The following is a 19082-nucleotide window of genomic DNA, read 5'->3' as shown; positions in this document are numbered from 1 at the left end:
GTCTCAGAAATCTAAAGCCTGGAGTGTCAAGGTTTCATTCATTTGGCCAACATCCCTGGAGCCTCTTCTTTGTGCAAAACACTGTAGCCAGTGCCAAGCCGGGACACAACCGTCAACAGGAGGCAGTCCCTGCTCTGAGGGAGTCACCGGCCCGGCCAGGGAAGGGCCCAACTAAACAAAATACCTAAAATTCAGCAAGGCAGCTGCACGGTTAACGTGCCTGTAATTACAACAGCAAGAAGGACGAAGATCGTTCATAAATGCAAAGTTCCTCCTCTCGTCTGGTCCGTGTCGCCCCGCGACGCCCTGAGTCTATAGAGCTGGAGCTCTAGAAAGCTGGATCTAGAACTGGTCCTCCCAGCCGGAGGGTGGCCGAGCTGAGAGGGGAAAGGAGAAACCAGCGTTGGAAGCAGAGGCTGAGGTGGCCGGGGGACGTGGTACGGGACCCCGAAGGCGCTGCGGCAGGTAACGGCAACGCAACTGGGCGAGAGTCCGTCAGCCCTCAGGATGGCTCTTCGCCGGCTAGGGGAGCCCGCGGTGCTGAGGTACTCGCCGTCGGGGTCCAGGGTCCGTCCAGGCACGCGCAGCGCGGCCCGGGGTTCGGGGGCGTGCCCGCGGCGGAGCCCCTCCCCCGGCTCCTCCCCACGAAGCGCGCGAGCTGGTCCAGCGCGGCGCCAACCCTTTCCCGGGTCATCGCCCCTCCCCTCTTCCGGCCGCGAGCCCCCCGCGCGCCGCATCGGGACCGCGCGCGCCCGTGCGCGCGCCCTCCCGCCTGTAGGCCCGCCGGTCCTCTCAGCGCGCGCTCGGCTGCCCGACGACGCCGGAGCCGCACGCGCCGGACGAGGCTCTCTACGCTCCCTGTCGCCGAACGCGGGCCCGCTAAGGCGGCGCCCTCGGTTCCTGGCCAGGACACGGTCGGGGCCGCCGAACCTGTGGCCCCAGAGCGGCGGCGGCGGCGGCAGCGGTGAGGAGACCGGGCCGGGGGGAGAGGGACATGGCGGGGCTGAGGGCCTCGGGGGGAGGGTGGTCCGGACGCCCCGAGGCCACGTCGAACCCTGGCTGGCTGGCGGCGCGCGGGGAAAGGGGAGGGCGGGATCGAACCGGGCTGCACGGGCTCCGGCTCGGCGCTTAGGAAGGGCTGAGGGCCGCGAGGGCGGCCCGGGAGCGCTTCCGCGGGACCCTCAGCGGACTCTGAAGGGAGGAGACGCCGCCTCGAGGATCCTGCCTGCCACGTTTCCACCGCGCGTTACCTTCCGCCTCGGGGTGGGCGACAGCCCTGCGCCTTCCCTCCCTCTGCCAACCCCTTTGGCGTCCTTGGCTTTTCTGGAGCCAGGAACCTCTCGCTGTACGGAGGGTCGCGCCTAGGGAAGCCCAGTCCTCAAACCCAGGGCCACCCGGGGACCCTCGCGAGGTGGTTGTGAGGGGAGGCAGGAAACTGAGCTCTAGGGCCCTTTCCTGAACTTGGGGGAACCGAGATTGCAGAAGTTGGACGCAGCTTGCAGGCCGTTCTTTCAGGAGTGGGTGGAGTGTTGGATGCCTCCTCATCTAGCTCTTAAAACCCCAGGCGGAGTGCCGAGCGGCAGGTTTTGATGGCTTCCAAAAGTCCAACTCCCGGCCCCCCGGAAATTCCTCTCCTCTTCGGGGGTCGCAGCCCGCTTTGTAACGCTCCGAGGCTGGCAGGGGCCCCTCAGCTCCACCGGCCGGTCTTCCCGCTCCCTCCACCTTGGGAACGTGTATCGGGAGAAAAATGTGTTGCTAGAAACGGTTGCGATTAGCTTTTCGTTACAAGGGAGGGAAAAGTACAAAGTTATAAACTCCTAGGAGGCCGGGCTAGGTTTCCCTTTGGGTTTGCTCCACGCAGCCGTGAGTGGAGGAGCCTGTGGAACAAAGTAGAACTTGAGGAGCAGCCGCCGCGGTGACGACGTCCCAGGATGACGTCACCGTGCGATATTTAAAATGGGAGCTTTTTGCTCTGAGTGTGGGTGGAGGAATTGCGGCTACTTAAGATACCCAAGGTCTGTTGGTCTCCCTTGTTTCTGGTTGTTCTCTGACTTTATCACTCTCCACTCTCCCTCTTTTACCTTTTGGTACTCTTAGGATATGGACTGGGAGTGAGAGATTTTCGTCTATTCCAGTCAAGAAAAAAAAGTCCGTATGACTCATCTTGTGTTACAACCAAAAGCAACCACTAAGTGGTTCTTTCCTTCCTTCCTTTTTATTTTTTGATAGGAAGCAGAGCAAACAAAAAAAGAATCCCAAACTCTGGTATATGTAGCACATAGTTGGCACGTTTGATGAATGAGGAGAATGATCTAGTTAAGGATTCAGTATATTTCTTTAGTGAGGTTCCTTGTTTTCTTTGGTGGGTTGGAGACTAATGCAGTTCCATCAGCAGCTTTCTTCCCAAACCGTATATTAAATTGCCATGGGTTTTCTTTTCCATCGTGATGTGGTGGAATATAAATGTAGCTTCATAAAATAGAAATGGCTCACATTTTTCAGGAGGCGGTGGCACAGCAGTTGTGGTGGGTTGGGGTTGTGTGTGCCCTCCCCTCACACTAACGTGTGTAGACCCGTGCTGGTAGCTGGCTGTAGAGTGAATTTGGCATTCTGGGGTTCCAGGAGGGAAGTTTGGGTGTGTTCCCATCCAGGATCAGGGTGGCTATTGCTGCTAACACACCTCTCACTTAACTGTATAGAATTTATTTCACTGTGAGGTCCATTGTTTGAATTTGCAGATGGAGTAAAGGAATCACGTTATGAAGAGAGACTTGAAGAATGGTTTTAGAAAAGAAAGCTAACAGAATTGGCTTTATTTTTTGAATATGTGGGAACACAAACTGTTCCTAGTTTTAGTCAGTTTTTGTATTAAACATAGCAGAGTCTGTATGTCTTTAATAGCTGGCCCCAGAAAAGGTGATGTAGCTTAGTAAATGGAGCATCCGAATAACTCCATGTTACCTATAGCAGCCAAATGAATGAGCTCACCGCGGAATGACAGAATGTATATCGAAACAATCCCAGGACAAGGTTTTTGTCTTTATGGGTTAATCAATGATAGGTCTGCCATTTTAAAAAGTCTTTCTTTGAGACAATTCCAAAATGCAGCTAAATCTCTGATTATTTCTTGTAGTTCAATTTTCTGTGGATAACCCTGAATTTTTCCGCTCTTTTAAGTATGTTCTGGTGGAGTCTCTTTTTTTTTTTTTTTGTCTTATCTTTTAGGTAGATATATCGCTGGTCCTGAAAGAGTACTTACAGAAACTCAGTACTGATTTTTTTTAATGTATAACAACTTTATTAAAATACAATTCACCCATTAAAAATGTACACTTCAGTGGTCTTAATGTATTCACAGAGTTGTACAACCATCACCATAGTCAATTTTAGAATATTTTCATCACCTTAAAAAGTAACCCCCTACTTATTAGCATCACTGCTCGTTTCCCCCCATCTCTCCTGCTCCTAGGCCACTAATTACTATTCATGTCAATGGAATCATACAATATGAGGTCTTCTATGATTGGCTTCTTTCCCTTAGTATAATATATTCAGGGTTCAGGGTTCACCCAGGTTATAGTTTGTATTGGTACTTCATTCCTTTTAGTTGCCAAATAATATTCCATTGCATGTATATACCTCACTTTGTCTGTCTGTTCATCAGTTGATGGACATATGGGTTGTTTTTACTTTTTGTCTATTAAGAATAATGCTGCTAAGGACATTTTTGTACAAGTTTTTGTGTGGACCTATGTTTTCATTTCTCTTGGGTATATAGCTTAGAAGCATTTCTGGGTCATATGTTAACTCTGTGTTTAACCTTTTTAGCAACTGCCAAACTTTCCCAAAATGGCTCTGCAATACTAGATTTAAAGTGGACTCTTTGTGTTTTAAAGTTCATATCATTTTACAGAATTTTAAACTTGAGTTATGGTAGCTAAATATTGACACTTACAGTAAAAACTATGTAGTAGTATCATTTGTTAACAGTGCTTCTCTTTGAGTGATATCTGATTTTAGTTTAGCCAACAGAAGCAATTTGGTGTGCTCGCTTTACTTAAATGATAAGATTCTTAAGTAATATTTTATAAAAATGTCTTTATGGCATAAACATAAATTAGTGATTGTTCTGTACATCAGATAAGAGCCAATGAAACATAAGATAGATTGGAAGGAGTTGTAAAGGAGGGATATTTTGCAGAGCTTATCTTCCAGTTTCTATATTTTGGTTTTTTGAGAAAACCTGTTTTATCTTTGCAGGGAAAGATGAAGAATGAAATTGCTGCTGTTGTCTTCTTTTTCACAAGGCTAGTTCGAAAACATGATAAGTTGAAAAAAGAGGCAGTTGAGAGGTTTGCTGAGAAATTGACTCTAATACTTCAAGAAAAATATAAAAATCACTGGTATCCAGAAAAACCATCAAAAGGACAGGCTTACAGGTAAAGGATTAGATTGGACAGTTGGATCGAACTAAGTTAAGTGGCTGGCGCAAGGCCAGAGGACTTAAGGGTGTCCTGATCATGCCTAACGCAGTTTTATCTGCAAAATTACAGAACTCTGGGGTGTCTAGGTATTTTCTTCTCACTTATTTTAAAATACAAGTATTTGTTGATGGGGTACTATTGCCTGGACTTGGGAAGCCAATGCTGTAGGCTCATAGGAGTTAGTCTCTTTTGGTTATAGTCTGATGCCTGACTAACTGCATTTCTCCATGTATCACAAGTACTTGAGGACCCCTAGTCACCCATAAATGGGCATGTTAAGAGTTGAGGAAAATGAGTCTTTGTATCTAAAAGTATGTATCTGAATGTGTTACCTGTTTTTTGAAGGAAAAAAAATTATGGAGAAAGGGAACTAAGGTATTAGACACCTGATATGTTCTTGACACAGGAATAATCTAATTTATACTTCATAATTTTTTGTGGTAAAAGCCAGTGTAACTATTCTGTAGATGAAGGTTACTCACCAGCGATCAACAACTGGTAAATACTGGCTCTAGGATTTGAACTCAGGTCTGACTGACCCCAAATTCTCATAGGCTTTCTGTACACCACAATGCCACCACTGCCTTGGCACTGAAGAGGAAGATAATTCTCACTTGAAGCTGTCTTTTGTACTCTGGTTTATATATTATATTTACAGCTTAAAGTAAAGAAGAGCAGGCTCCTATAAATCATGTCCTGGCATGCTCACTCCCTAGTATTTATGTGACCACTCAAGAACCTGGGTTGAGAATGTTCTACGGCTAAATTCAGCTATATAACCTTGCTCCATTTGTGGATGTGGCCACAAAATATAAAAGTGAAACAGTTGTGACTATAATTACAACTACAGAAATTTTCTTTTATGTGTTCATATTGCTGTCCTCAAAGTTTCCTCCACAAATCAGCACTTCTGTGCTTTCATATGTAAAAAGGACTTCCTTTAAGCCACTGAGCTCTTGCAAGTGCAGGATTTGAGGAGTCTGTGAGGGAGGTGAAAATACTATTTGTTTATTTTTCATTTTCTAAAAGCCATGTAAGGGCCGAGCCCGTGGCGCACTCGGGAGAGTGCGGGGCTGGGAGCGCAGCGACGCTCCCGCCACGGGTTCGGATCCTATATTGGAATGGCTGGTGCACTCACTGGCTGAGTACCGGTCACGAAAAACACACAAAAAATAAAAAAAATAAAAATAAATAAATAAATAAAAGCCATGTAAGCTTGCCTTCTACTGACAAGAAAATAACCAAGGTAATTAGAGTTTTCCTCTTCATTTTTATCCAAAGAGGTTTCTTAGTAAATTAGAAAATGTAGTGAATTAAAGTAGAAATGTGGATGTTGATGCAGGCTCAAGTCATTTTTTTAATCTTCTAACTTGATTCTCTAAATTTTTTTCTGCACATCTTCATTTCTCATAAACTGAACAGCTTTTGTGAGTTTGAGCTTTTGAGGCTTTTTATACTGATTTTATTGACATTGGATGAAGACTTTTTAGAAGTGCCAAGCCACCATACTATTACTGAAAAAGGAGGCACTGTCAAGTAAACACTTAAAGGTCAGACAGTGTACAATTTCATTTCCATTAATTCTAAAAACTTGAGAAAAAAAAAGTTAGTCAAACAGGATTAAATTGGCATGCAATCAGAAGTATCATTATTGAGTCATTTTGAAGCTGTCTTCGAAGTAGAAAACTATTAGACTTAATTGTGGGTCGTTGCAGTTATAAAAATGAATAGAATATAACCAGAATTAGTAGAGACTCTTTAATCCATAGAGTAGGTTGGAGTGTTCTTTTTCTTCTAAAATATTTAGAAATTAAAATTGTTTGTCTGTAATATATACAAATAAGATGCTTGTGGAGAACAGTTTGGCAGTATTATCAAGATCTATAAAAATATTCATAACTTTTGAACTGTAAATCTAAGAATCTATTCTGGAAGCATAATCAGAAATGCAGACAAATATGTATGAATAAGGATGTTTCTTACATTTTTTAATTGTAAAAAGTTGGAAAGAGCTAAACTCAGCATTAAGTAAATGATAGAATATTTTAAGCAACTTTAAAAATTTTGATTTTGAAGGGTAGTAAATAGTCATAGTATGTACAGTGAAAAAAAGCATAAAAATATGTAAGGTATGCAAATTTTGTTGAAGCAAGGTCTCTATGTAAGCATCTGTTTTCACATATAATTTTAAAGCTTAGAGCCTACATCACCCTCATTGTAAATAAGAAAAACATACATCTAAGATAAATCTTCTTATCCTTAACTGCTTTTGATCCCAAGGGCACAAGGGACTTTTGAATTACCCTGTGCAGCATTAGAATCTGTAGCATAGGACCATCTTGTATAAAAAGGACCTAGCAGAATCTTGCATACTCTAAAACAGTTTTTTCCACTCTGAATTTGCTATATTGTTAATGGTGATGTTAAAATAGGTACATACAAATAGAATAAGGTATTGTTAAATAACATGAACTTTGTAGTCTGGTGGCCTTTATTTGAACCCTGGATCCATCACTTACTGACTCTGTGAGTCTCAAGTTATTCAGACTCTCTCCTTTTTTTCTTATACTGAGGAAAGTAGTATCTAACTCATGGGATGATTGTGAGAACTATAACACTTAATACATGGAAAGTATTTAGGAAACTGTCCATTGCATAGTAGGCCTTCAAAAACAGTTTATTATTAATTAGAAACATTTATTAGTGATTGTTATCTAATAAGAACTTTTCATTTTTTTAAATGAAAATTGAAACCAACTAATACAATAATTTGACTTTTAAAAAAACTTTAAATAGTACATTTCTCTTGATATCAGTGTATTTTATGACATAATTACTATTTGCAAGTTAACTTGTGTTTATATATTTATAGCTTCAGGTCTGAGGACTAGGTGAAATGATTTATCTAAGCTCACCTAATAAGTATTCTAGTACTAAAACCTAGGTTCTCTTGATTGATTCTTGGTTGTAGGCAGTAAATAGTTTCCATTGTGGCTACCACTCCCCTACTTAAGGAGAATGGTTATATTAACATGTATTTTTGAATTCTGTTTTGCAGCTATCTTTGAACATTCCATGAGGTAGATGTGGGTTTTTTTAGGTTAAAAAACAAATGGAACAGAGGCTATAATGGTTTAGAAACTTTTCTCACTTATTTGACAACTATTAAAACAACAACAACAGCAAGGAAAACCCTTGGGTGATAGAAGTTAAATGAAATAAGCCAATAACATGTTAGGTATCTTTTTTTTTTTTTTTCAAGATGACCGGTAAGGGGATCTTAACCCTTGACTTGGTGTTGTCAGCACCACACTCAGCCAGTGAGCGAACCGGCCATCCGTATATGGGATCCGAACCCGGGGCCTTGGTGTTATCAGCACCGCACTCTACCGAGTGAGCCACGGGCCGGCCCCAGGTATCTTTAATGATAAGTATGGGCTATGAATGGTTCTGTGTCCTTGACTTGATTTTATATTTTTAGAACAATTATAGGCAAGGCGAAGGGTGCCCTCTTAACATTTATTTTATTGTCTGGCATGTGAAAGCTAGTTAATGACAAATTAAAACTTGCCACAAGAATTTCCAAATATTATTTGAAACATTGGTTGAGGTCTTTTGCTAGAGAATTTGTTGTATAGGAGCTTGGCCTACAAAAACTTTTACCTTCAGAGTTCTAAGTAATTTCATGCAACTTTTCATACTCCTTGCTCATTTAGTGTACATGTGTAGTCGGAATAGTATGTGGGTGAACTGAGGTAGAGCCAGTTCTAGTGATTTTTGGGGGGTCACACCGGTGCCCTCTTCTTTCCACCATACTGAGCCATCTTTTTTTTTTTTTTTTTTTTTTTAAAGATGACCAGTAAGGGGATCTTAACCCTTGGCTTGGTGTTGTCAGCACCACGCTCAGCCAGTGAGCGAACTGGCCATCCCTATATAGGATCCGAACCCATGGCCTTGGTGTTATCAGCACCACACTCTCCCGAGTGAGCCACGGGCTGGCTCTGAGCAGTCTTGATGCTGCCTCTTTGCCTGTAGTTCACATTTATTATCTATTGAGGATAGGTATGCTTCTGGGTTCTCCACCAGGGTATTTTATTATTATTATTATTCACCCTTGTAAGACTAATAGGTATAAAAAGGTTTATGATTAAGACTCAGTTAAAGCTGTTAATGTAACTCTACTTTGTTGTAGATGCATTCGTGTCAATAAGTTTCAGAGAGTTGATCCCGATGTTCTGAAAGCCTGTGAGAATAGCTGCATCTTGTACAGCGACCTGGGCTTGCCAAAGGAGCTCACTCTCTGGGTGGACCCATGTGAGGTGTGCTGTCGGTGAGTTCTCGAGTTTGGCTTTGGTGGCTGAACTGATTACCATGCTGGAACTGATTTTACAAAATTCTTTCATGTACAGCCTGCTTGTGTGTCTTTATGGCCAGGAGCTGGTGGTTTGGCTTTCTCAGATGTAAATTTTATTAAGTACTCTTCTGGAGGTAATGGTGAAAGACTGGTTACATTCCTGTTTTACAGCTGAAGAAATTCAGAAAGTGATTGGGACAGAGTTTTTGTAGAGCTTTGTCAAGTTTATTGTAGACCAAAAAAGTAGAACTTAAGACATGTAGACTCTTCTAGGTCAATTATTGTCTTTCATTGGAGGTGCACTGGTCTTTCTGTTCTTCAAATTAGGAAAGAAGCTCATCCCAAATAATACTGGGTAATAACTTTTGGTTGGTCTGTCTGTATTCTCCCTCCCTCCCCTCTTTTGGTTTTTAAGTGACTGAGTTATATTTTCATGGTTTTGTTTTCATAGTGGAAATTATTTTTCATCTAATGAGCAGAATTGTAAAAGATAAGTGCTAGGTATGAAATCTATGTGAACTCTGTTTATTAAAAAACATTCATTGTGTAGCAGGCACTCTTAGTTGTGGAGTTTTCCAAAATGAAAGCAACATTCTGCTTTTAGGTTTTTCAGAGTGTAATAGAGGAGAAGGAGTGCTAAGCAAATTACAACATAGTCTGATTTATGCTATAATAGAAATATGTATGAAATGTAGTGGTAGGGGGCACAGAGAAGAAAGTTATTGCCTCTTCAAGGAAATCAGGGAAGACTCTACTGAGTATGTGATACTTGAACTGGGAGATGAAGGATCAGTCGTGGTTGACCAGGTGACAAGGTAGAAATGACATTCCAGGGAGTAGGAACATGATGAACAAAGGCATGGAGCCCCTGTAAGAATTTTCCTATGGCTGTACCTTTAGGGTGTTTATTTCTTTTTGGTTCTGAAGTACAGTTCTTCTGATTACCTGGCCCCTCCTTTATTAATTGTAGTAAAATTGCTTTTTGATGCACCTCTTAACTATGTGCTCCAAAGGTAGCAACAGCCTTTGACATGATCTTTAACAATCAAGGTGGAATTAAAGACATGTAGGAAGGTGGAATTAAAACCACGCTAAAAAGGCGTGGTTATTCCGGGTGTAGGTGAGAGAAGTTCATGGAGATGCAGATTCTCCAACACTTCTTCCTTAGGTAGAAAAAGGAAGAGTAAGCCATCTCAAGTATAGGTCTGAGAAGGTCAATCATTTTTAGATTCTGGGACTAATTAAGGACTCACCTTAGGCCAGTGTCAGACTTTAGAGCCTGTGGCCACTGAACTTCCACAGAAGACCTCAGTTTATGAAAAATAGCTATCACAAAGTTACTATACTGAATTCCTTGTTTTTTTTATTTGGCCTTCACTTAGATCCTGACTGACTTTTACTTAACACACAGTTCTTTAAGTTAGTTGTGTAGTTTCCCAGCCCATAAAAAATTAGAAGCAGCATTTGAAAGAGGGCCTTTCATTCATAGTAGTTGTAAAAGCTACCCAAAAAATGTAAGATAGTCTGAATAGAGGCGAGACCGAAAAAGGTAAAAAGTCAGCATAAATACATTATCACACAAATATAATATTTAATATAATGATCCTAAATCATCAGGGGAAAGTTTTTATGTTCAGGGATGTTTAAGAAGTTGGATAATTACATAAACATTTTGGACATATTTATTTAAAATGCTTAAAATAAGTCTTGGTACCTGAAAATAAAAGCGTTAGTTATATGGACATTCTACTTAAGTGAACACTTCATTACTTGATAAAGCCAGATAATTAAAAACTACTGTTCTTTCATATTATTTAAGAAAATTTTGCATTCAGTAGCCTCCTAATAATTTTATATATGATTAAAATTTTGCCAAAAACTGGCTGTGAGTTTTTTCCCTCAACTAATAGCAACCACCTTTACAATGTAGGGTGCTCATTCAGTGACAAAGAGAATCCCAAAAAGAAGGAGGCATTAGCAGTTGAGTCAAGGTGATTGATTTAAGTTCGTAGAGGAGAGTGAGATATTGAGAAGTGCTTTTGGACCAAAACTGGAAAGATAAATATTCTGGAAATTAAAACAAAGCTGATCTAACAGTTATAATTGAGCAAATATCTGAGAATCTTTAAAAATAATTCATTGATATACTAGAGGTTAACTAAGGTTATAAAAAAAATTGAGATGCACTCAGAAAGAACATTCTTCATATTCTTCAGTTATTCTGTCAGAATAAAATGTTGGAAGAGTACAAGGAATGCCATATAGGTAGAAAAGTTGTCACTTAGTGAAATATTTGAGAGGATACAGTATAGATAACAGATTTTTCCAGTGATGGGAAGATCTGAGAATAGCTGGCAGCTTCATTATCTACTCAACAAATTTCACAACTTTTTTTTTATAATTTCTGCAATGCTTTTTTTCTGATAAAGAGCATTATATATTATTGATTTGTTATAGATTAACTAAATTTGGCCTTGATGTTTTAGCAGTGCATCAAAGTGTCTGTTACTAAATCTCCCACGGAATTAACTGCACATTCTTGTGTTGCAGTAATTTAGTCAGCAGCTTCGCTTACCTTAAAGAGAGCCCTCATACTAAAATACTACAAAGGGGAAAGTGCAGAACCTAACTGGGTGTCAAAGAAATCTGAGTTACTAAAGCTGATCCTTCAATCATTAATGTCTGTCCTTGATTTACATTTCTTTTTCTACAATGGCAGGGATTTTTCTCAGATTTCCAGCCTTTCTGTTTTGTTTGAATCAAAACTCCTTTAATGGGTAAAATTGAAGATAGGTCTAAGCCCATTGCTAATATTACTAATATTAACCTATGAGTTAACCTTTGCTTGTATTGAAATTTGTTTAGTTTTCAAGCCATGGAGAGGACAGAGGGGCAATTTCTTTTGTCAAAATTATGCTAAAAAAATAAATAAAAAATTAAAAAAAAATTGTTTGCTAAGTAAACTTGAAATAATGGTACACAGATTCTGTGTTGTAAGGAGCTCACGCAGATGTTAAGGCATTTTATACTAAAAAGAATCACTGGCCAAAGATCAACCATTATCCAGCCCACTCCAGTTTCCTCATCAGATAGGAAACTAAGGCCTGGGGAGATTAAGTGACTTGTCTCTGGCTATAGAGCTAGTTATAGTGGCAGAGCCAGAACACAAGAAACTAAAGTCCAGTGCTCTTTCCACCGTTCTGTAGCAATTCCTTTTATGAGGTAAACTGAAAAAGAATAGAAAAGGGTGTTGTGCACCATATTTAGGTAGTATTAATGGCTTCACTCAGTCTGTAGAAATGGAAGACAGCACAGCTATATAAAGAAATAGCACTCATCTGTGAGACTACTTGATTTCCAAATAAACTTTCAAAGGCTTTATAACAGGTGGTTTACCTTATAGATAATCATTCCTAACTCCAAAATAATTTGAGATGTGTTATCTTGGAATGAAATGAACTGACATCAGTTAACTCTATTTTTCTATTGAATCAAAAGCTTGGCATTATTTCCTCTTCAGTTTTTATCTTTTTTCAGGCTTAGAATCACTTTAATTGTGTTTCTAACTTTAATTACATGTTGTGTAAGAGCTGCTTAACAATTAATTTCTTTTGTCCTGACACCAGAAATTGTTTTGTAGTGTTTACATTGTGCAATCTAAATCTACTTTAGTAGATTTGTGGGCTTCTGCTTTGTCCTCTGAATAAAAACTCTTGGTTTTACTGTTCAGTATGCTATTTTCCCTCATTGCAGAATTTTTCTTTTTCTTTTTTCTTTTTTTAAATAACCAGCATAGCCAATGTTACATATTTTGACAATTATCTTTCCTAAATCAAACCTTCAAAAATGTTTCGGAAGGATAAAAAGGCTTCTATTCTTTAAGAAACTTTGCTTAAAGTCTTTAAAAAGACTTCTTTAAGAAAATTGGGATGAGTACTGAGCAGTTATCCTAGGAATCCCTATGCAGTAGGCAATACGTTTCAAGTAAAATCCCTTTATTTTTCTCAAAACAGTCTTTTTTTTTCTTTAACTCCAACAATTTCTTCAGTTCTCATTTTTGTCAGTGTGAGTATAAGAAACATAGGCCCCCTTTTAATTTAATCATGGTAAAAGCCATACTCATAAGGAAGTATCTAGTTGATTTGTGACTTGAATTATTTGGATATACAATACATTGACTTTAAAAATACATAAGAAAATTTTACTGTACAACCAATTTCATTGGTACATACAAAAAATGTAATCAAAACAATGGATTTCTTAATAGTTGTTAGGAGTCAGTAGAAAAGAAAGAAAATTGGGGAAAAAAAGGGGTCACTTTTATTTGTACATAAACAGGTAAGAAGTAGAAAATTGTGGCCTACATACTGGCATGGAGCTGGGGTTGGCTATTGTAGGGTCAAGTTCTGGGATGGCTCATTCTTTGCCTTGGACTGATGGCTTGTCCAGACCTATTTAATTGTTTTTATGGACATTTCTTGCTTTGTGGATGTGACTTCAACAACATTTATAAATTTTTTGTTTTATCCTTAGGTATGGAGAGAAAAACAATGCATTCATTGTTGCCAGTTTTGAAAATGAGGATGAGAACAAGGATGAGATCTCTAAGAAAGTTACCAGGGCCCTTGATAAGGTTACCTCTGATTATCATTCAGGATCCTCTTCTTCTGATGAAGAAACAAGTAAAGAAGTGGAAGTGAAACACAATTCAGTGACTGCAACCCCAAGCCCTGTGTACCAGGTAACAATGAAATGTCTCCGTATTGAAGGACATGAGGGCTTGCCAAGGTATTTCAGGTAGTCTTGTTTGTGTTGCCCAAGGTTTCTGATGTGAGATTCTTGCCTTTCAAACAGTAAGTGGGGGAAGCTGCTGCTTTGAGATGTAAATAGGCATCTAGAGTCACTTTATCAAAGGGCTGCTTCACTACACAATAACTAGGATAAATATATTTCAAAAATTGTGGCAAAATAGAAAAGTCATGATGATAAAGTTCCTGATATTTTAAAATCTTATTTTATTCAAAAATTGCCAATCATTTTTTGGAGTATCGAACACTTCCAATTCATACCCTTTGGGTTTAACTTTCTTGTTCTTCTCTCTTTCCATGGTTAAAGAGAAACTTCACTAAATTATGTTTTGGTTCATTTTTTTACTCAAGCCAAACAATGTATCTTCTTTGCTTTAGCAGTTCAAGAGTCATACAGCTAATGTGCATGCATTTACAGATTCATTCACTTATTTATTTGTATCCACATACCAAAGAACATTTAATATACTTTTTGCCAAACAATACTCTTCAACAGAAAAGCTTTTCTTTGGTGGCTGGCCAGTAGAAGAGTTATTTTAAAGTCAAAAGAATTCAGAGATCTTTTGAGTTGAGCCTTATTCTGTACATATACTTATTTCTAATTTTAAGTGTATTTTCACATGTACCTATTTTTTTTTTTTTTTTTTTTTTTGTCGTTTTTTCGTGACCAGCACTCAGCCAGTGAGTACACCGGTCAGTCCTATATAGGATCCGAACCCGCGGCGGGAGCGTCGCTGCGCTGCCAGCGCAGCACTCTACCAAGTGCGCCACGGGCTCGGCCCCACATGTACCTATTTTTATTAGTTTACCTTAAAAAGACATAGTGAAACATACCAAGTTTATGGTAGGGTTGGATTTGGGCTAGAATGAAAATTCAGACCTAATGAGTAGGAAGCAGAGTATTAGAGTTTTGAGTATGAGCAACTAAAATTATAAATTCAGTATACATTCGTGTAATGAACATTATTTCAGTGTAACTTAATTTTTGATTTCTCTCCTTTTTTTTTTCAGTTGTCGAATTATCATTCCTAGGCTTGAGGGGAAGATTAGTTCTGATGAATATCATATTTTATCATATACATTATAATGTATATAACATGCACTTGCTTTATATAACTTCAAACAAGGCTGGCCTGTTAGCTCAGTTGGTTAGAGCGTGGTGGTGATAACAAAGTCCAGCGTTCAATCTCTACTGACGAGCTGCCCCCAAACAAAAAACAAACAAAAAACCCCACTTAGAACAGTGTAAAAGAGTATAATAGTGAGAAGTTTTCCCTCTCCTCCCACCACCAGTTTTGTGCCCTTTCACGGAGGTATTCATCACCAAGTTTCACGGGTTTTTTTGGTATCCTTCCAGAGAGATTCCTTATAGAGATAAGTAAACATAATACTTGTATTTTAGGGTCGTTTTTAAAACTTGTAATAAATATTTGTGGCATTTTTTTTTTCTCTCTGTGATGTGTTATATATTGCAAATTCCCTTAATTCAATTTTTGGGAATTCACTCAAATGTGTAGTAATTTTACCTCAGAATTTTGTTTGTTATTTAACCAATCAAACATGTAAGTTAGTCTCCAATTAAATTGATTGCTGCTAATTTTTTACAAGTAAATTGACCTTTAATTTTTTAGGTTTTCTTCTAAAGTTAAATTGGATTTCTTTTCCCTCATGTTGAAAGACTATTAGGATAACAGAAAGGCTTGGAAATCAAGGTGTCTCATGTCCTTTTTAAGAAAAACATTTCTGGTACTCAGGTGATTTCCTGAGCCATCATTTTTAGTAGTAATAGCTATTATATCATATGATGAAGAAGACAAATATCTGAGCAGAAGCATAGCTCCCAATCATGTGACTTCCATCCCAGCATTTAAACAAGCACCAAAAACCATGGAAACTCTTACAGCCCTTGTGTCTCATGGCTTGAATTGCTCATTGATTATTTGAACTTGTAATAATAAAAATATCAGTTTTCCAGGAAAAAAAAAAAAAAAAGAAAAACATTTCTTCTTGACATACTCATTAACAAAATGTTTCATAACAGAGAAGCACTATTACAAGCTCTTGTGTAGAAAGCTACTGCAAATGGCTCACTTTAATCTTTTCTTCCTATATACTTTTTTTTACTGAATCTGGCATTGCCAAGAGTTGTAAAAGGGATTATCAAATAAGGACAGATAAATCCTAGCTTGGTGTCTGTTTTTCAGTGTTTTCTGAAAGGTACCCCCAGAGACAGCTCTTCACGAATTAAGAAGTGAAGATTGTGTCAGTTCTCCCAAAACTGATGTATAGATTCAGTTCAAATCAATCAAAATCCCAGAAGGTTTTTTCTAGAAAGTGACAAATAGATAAAAAATTTTTAAAAAGGAGAATCAAATTGGAAGACTCACACTAATATAAAGCCATTATATTCATCAAGACAGCGTGGGTTTAAGGATACACAAATCTACAAATGGAACAGAGTAGAGTCCAGAAATACACCCATATGTGTACGGTTGGGGTTTTTTGTTTTCTGTTTTTTAACAGAAGTAACTAAAAAATTCAACGGGGAAATTCTTCAAAAACTGGTGCTGAAACAATTAGAATCTATATAAGAAAAAAAAAAAAAGATGAACCTAACTGCTGTCTGACACCAAATACAAAAAAATTGATTTGAGATGGATCATAGACCTAAACAGAAAAGTTGAATCTCTGATGTTTTTAGAAGAAAACAGAGGTATTTTTATTATCTCAAGATAGGCAAAGATTTCTTCCAGGGGTCACAATAAGCACTAACCAGAAAAAAATGGATAAATTGGACTTCATGAAAATTAAAAATCTTTTTGCTCATTAAAGAAACCATTAAGGAATGAACGGGCAAAACCAGAGATTGAGACAAGATATTCTCATTACATATATCTGTAAAATACTTGTTTCAAGAATGTACTTTTAAAGTCACTGCTATATATCAGTAGTAAAAAACAAATGACCTAATTAAAAATCATGGGCAAAAGATGTGAGTAAACACTATACAAAAGAAGTTATGTGAATGACCAGTAGGCAAATGAAAAGGTGTTCAACCTCATTGTCATCAGGGAAATTCAAATTAAAACTATAATGAAATACTACATTTTCCAGAACGGCTAAATTAAAAAGTCTGACAATACCAAATGTTGACAAGGATATGAAGTAGCTAGATTCATAAACTGAAAAACAGTACAACCATTTTGTAAAATTGGTACTTAGAAAGTTAATTATGCATCTGCCTTATTACACAGCGATTACACTCCTAAGTACCAAGAGAAATGAAAATACAGGTCTACAAATCCTCATATGAGAAGTAACTGTGCTCTTACTAGCTGTAGCATTGTTTTCTTTGTTGTGCATCAGTTTTTCAATAGTGAAAGAGTGAAAGCAGCCTAAATGTCCCTTCAGTAGGAGACCAGTTAATTTAGTTATGACATAGTCATTGCAATACTGTCTAATTGTAGTTATGTATTATCAGTACTTTATGTACTGATACGAATTTCTCTGAAATGTGTTATTATCAGATGTAAAAAGCAGAGTACAAAATAGAATGTTTTTAAAAAATGTGTGTATAAATGTGCACACAGATATATGCCTAGACTACCTCTAAATGTATACACAAAAAATTGATTAATGTCAGTTGCTTCTGAGAAGGGTAATTGAGTAGACTGGTCAGATAATGATAAGGGACTTTCCACTGTAAACTGTCCTTCTAGTATCTTTAGAATTTTCCATCATATGAATGCAGTTCTTTACAAAATATAAGTTAAAAAAAAAAAAAAAAGGCTTTACTTAGAAGGGGAAATTAAAAAGCAGAGAAATGCACACAGCTGCTGCATTTGGGGGAGAGAGGTCCCCAACTGATGATAAAAACATTTTGAATATTGTGAACTTAATGTGCCTACCTGACTTATAGGATAATCTAAGACAGTTATTAACAAACACTAAACTGGCTGTAACAGAATCAGCTGGAGAGCGTCATGAAAATACCTAGTCTCTATTCCTAAGATTTTATTATTTTTCAATATACCAGGGCTGAGGCATGGGACATTTTGTTTAAAAGCTCACTAAGTGACTCCTTGCTTAGCCAGCTGTGGAAAACCACTGGTCTATTATCTGACCTTACAAGCTTCCATTCATTCCATGTTATCTTCTCTCGTTGAAGTTGTTTTATAGTGCCATGCTTGAATTTTTTCATTTCTGCATTCATTCAGAAAAAATTGATTACCTGTTATACATGAGGTTTTTTTTTAACATACTTAGACTTGGCCATAAAAATGTCACTTAGGGTGCTAGCCTGGGACTCACTCGGGAGAGTGTGGTGCTGATGGCACCAGTGCCACGGGTTTGGATCCCATATAGGGATGGCTGGTTGGCTCACTGGGTGAGCATGGTGCTGACAACACCAAGTCAAGGGTTGGGATCCCCTTACCGGTCATCTTTTTAAAAAAAGGTCACTTAGACCTAGTCTTAGGGTAGTAGGTGAGTGATTTTGTTTGTCTTTGATGAGAAGTCTGGAAGGTCACTTAATCTTAACACATAACTAATTTTTCCTTTGAATTAACTTAATGTTTTCTCTTTTCTACAGATTTCAGAGCTGATATTCCCACCTCTTCCAATGTGGCACCCTTTGCCCAGAAAAAAGCCAGGAATGTACCGAGGGAATGGCCATCAGAGTCACTATCCTCCTCCTCCTGTTCCATTTGGTTATCCAAATCAGGGAAGGAAGAATAAGCCATATCGTCCAATTCCAGTGACATGGGTACCTCCTCCTGGAATGCATTGTGACCGGAATCACTGGATTAATCCTCACATGTTACCACCTCACTAGCTCCTTTTGATTCTGTTGGTGTGATGTTGAGAGAAAGGTAGACTAAACCTTACTACACATTAAAAGTTAAAAGTTCATATTAATAGTAGTGAAGTTAGATGGACCAAACCATCACTTATTTTTATAGAAAAGTTGTTGAGAGTAATCTTTCTTAAAAATATATATATGCACTTTAGATATATTGATATAGTTTGAGAAACTTTATTAAAGTTAGTCAAGTGCCTGAGTTTTTAATATTGGACTTGAGTATTTATATATTGTGCATCAACTTTGTTGGCTATAAGAACACTGTAGGAATGGACGGTCTGTTCTAGCACCTTTGAGCATTTACTTTACGGAGAGTATGTAACTTATTTATACACAAGGAAATCTATTTTATGTCATTGTTTGGAAGAATTGCGTGAAATTATGTAGTTGCAAATAAACAGTAATTTGAGGCATGATAATGTGTGTTTCTCTTCTGTGCATAAAAAAGATAGAGCAGAAGGGATGTTTCACTTTACTCACTGTATTTAAATATTTAGCAAAGAGAATAAACAGAATGTAAGAATTTTAAAATTCCTCCTAAAAAAATAAACTTTATTAACTGTACCTTTCCCAAA

The 19082-nt window shown here is 38.4% G+C and overlaps 1 protein-coding gene across 1 annotated transcript; it reads left to right on the top strand.

Moving 5' to 3' along the window:
• Positions 1-767: 767 nt before the first annotated feature.
• BTG3 (BTG anti-proliferation factor 3) lies at positions 768-18926 on the top strand. Its single transcript, XM_063112967.1, has 5 exons — positions 768-964; positions 4261-4439; positions 8677-8814; positions 13372-13579; positions 18238-18926. The coding sequence occupies exons 2-5, from the start codon at positions 4267-4269 to the stop codon at positions 18478-18480; spliced, it is 762 nt and encodes a 253-aa protein (XP_062969037.1). The 5' UTR covers positions 768-964; positions 4261-4266; the 3' UTR covers positions 18481-18926.
• Positions 18927-19082: the final 156 nt, after the last annotated feature.

Source organism: Cynocephalus volans, chromosome 1 (genome assembly GCF_027409185.1).
Source record: "Cynocephalus volans isolate mCynVol1 chromosome 1, mCynVol1.pri, whole genome shotgun sequence".
Classification (NCBI taxonomy): Eukaryota; Metazoa; Chordata; class Mammalia; order Dermoptera; family Cynocephalidae; genus Cynocephalus; species Cynocephalus volans.
This window is presented reverse-complemented; position numbering and strand designations above follow the sequence as displayed.

Excerpts from the sequence above, each read along its gene's own strand:
- BTG3 (XM_063112967.1), top strand. The coding sequence starts at position 4,267 with ATGAAGAATGAAATTGCTGCTGTTGTCTTCTTTTTCACAAGGCTAGTT. Across the intron at positions 8,815-13,371 it reads CCATGTGAGGTGTGCTGTCG|GTATGGAGAGAAAAACAATG; the intron begins GTGAGTTCTCGA and ends TTTTATCCTTAG. Across the intron at positions 13,580-18,237 it reads CCCCAAGCCCTGTGTACCAG|ATTTCAGAGCTGATATTCCC; the intron begins GTAACAATGAAA and ends TCTTTTCTACAG.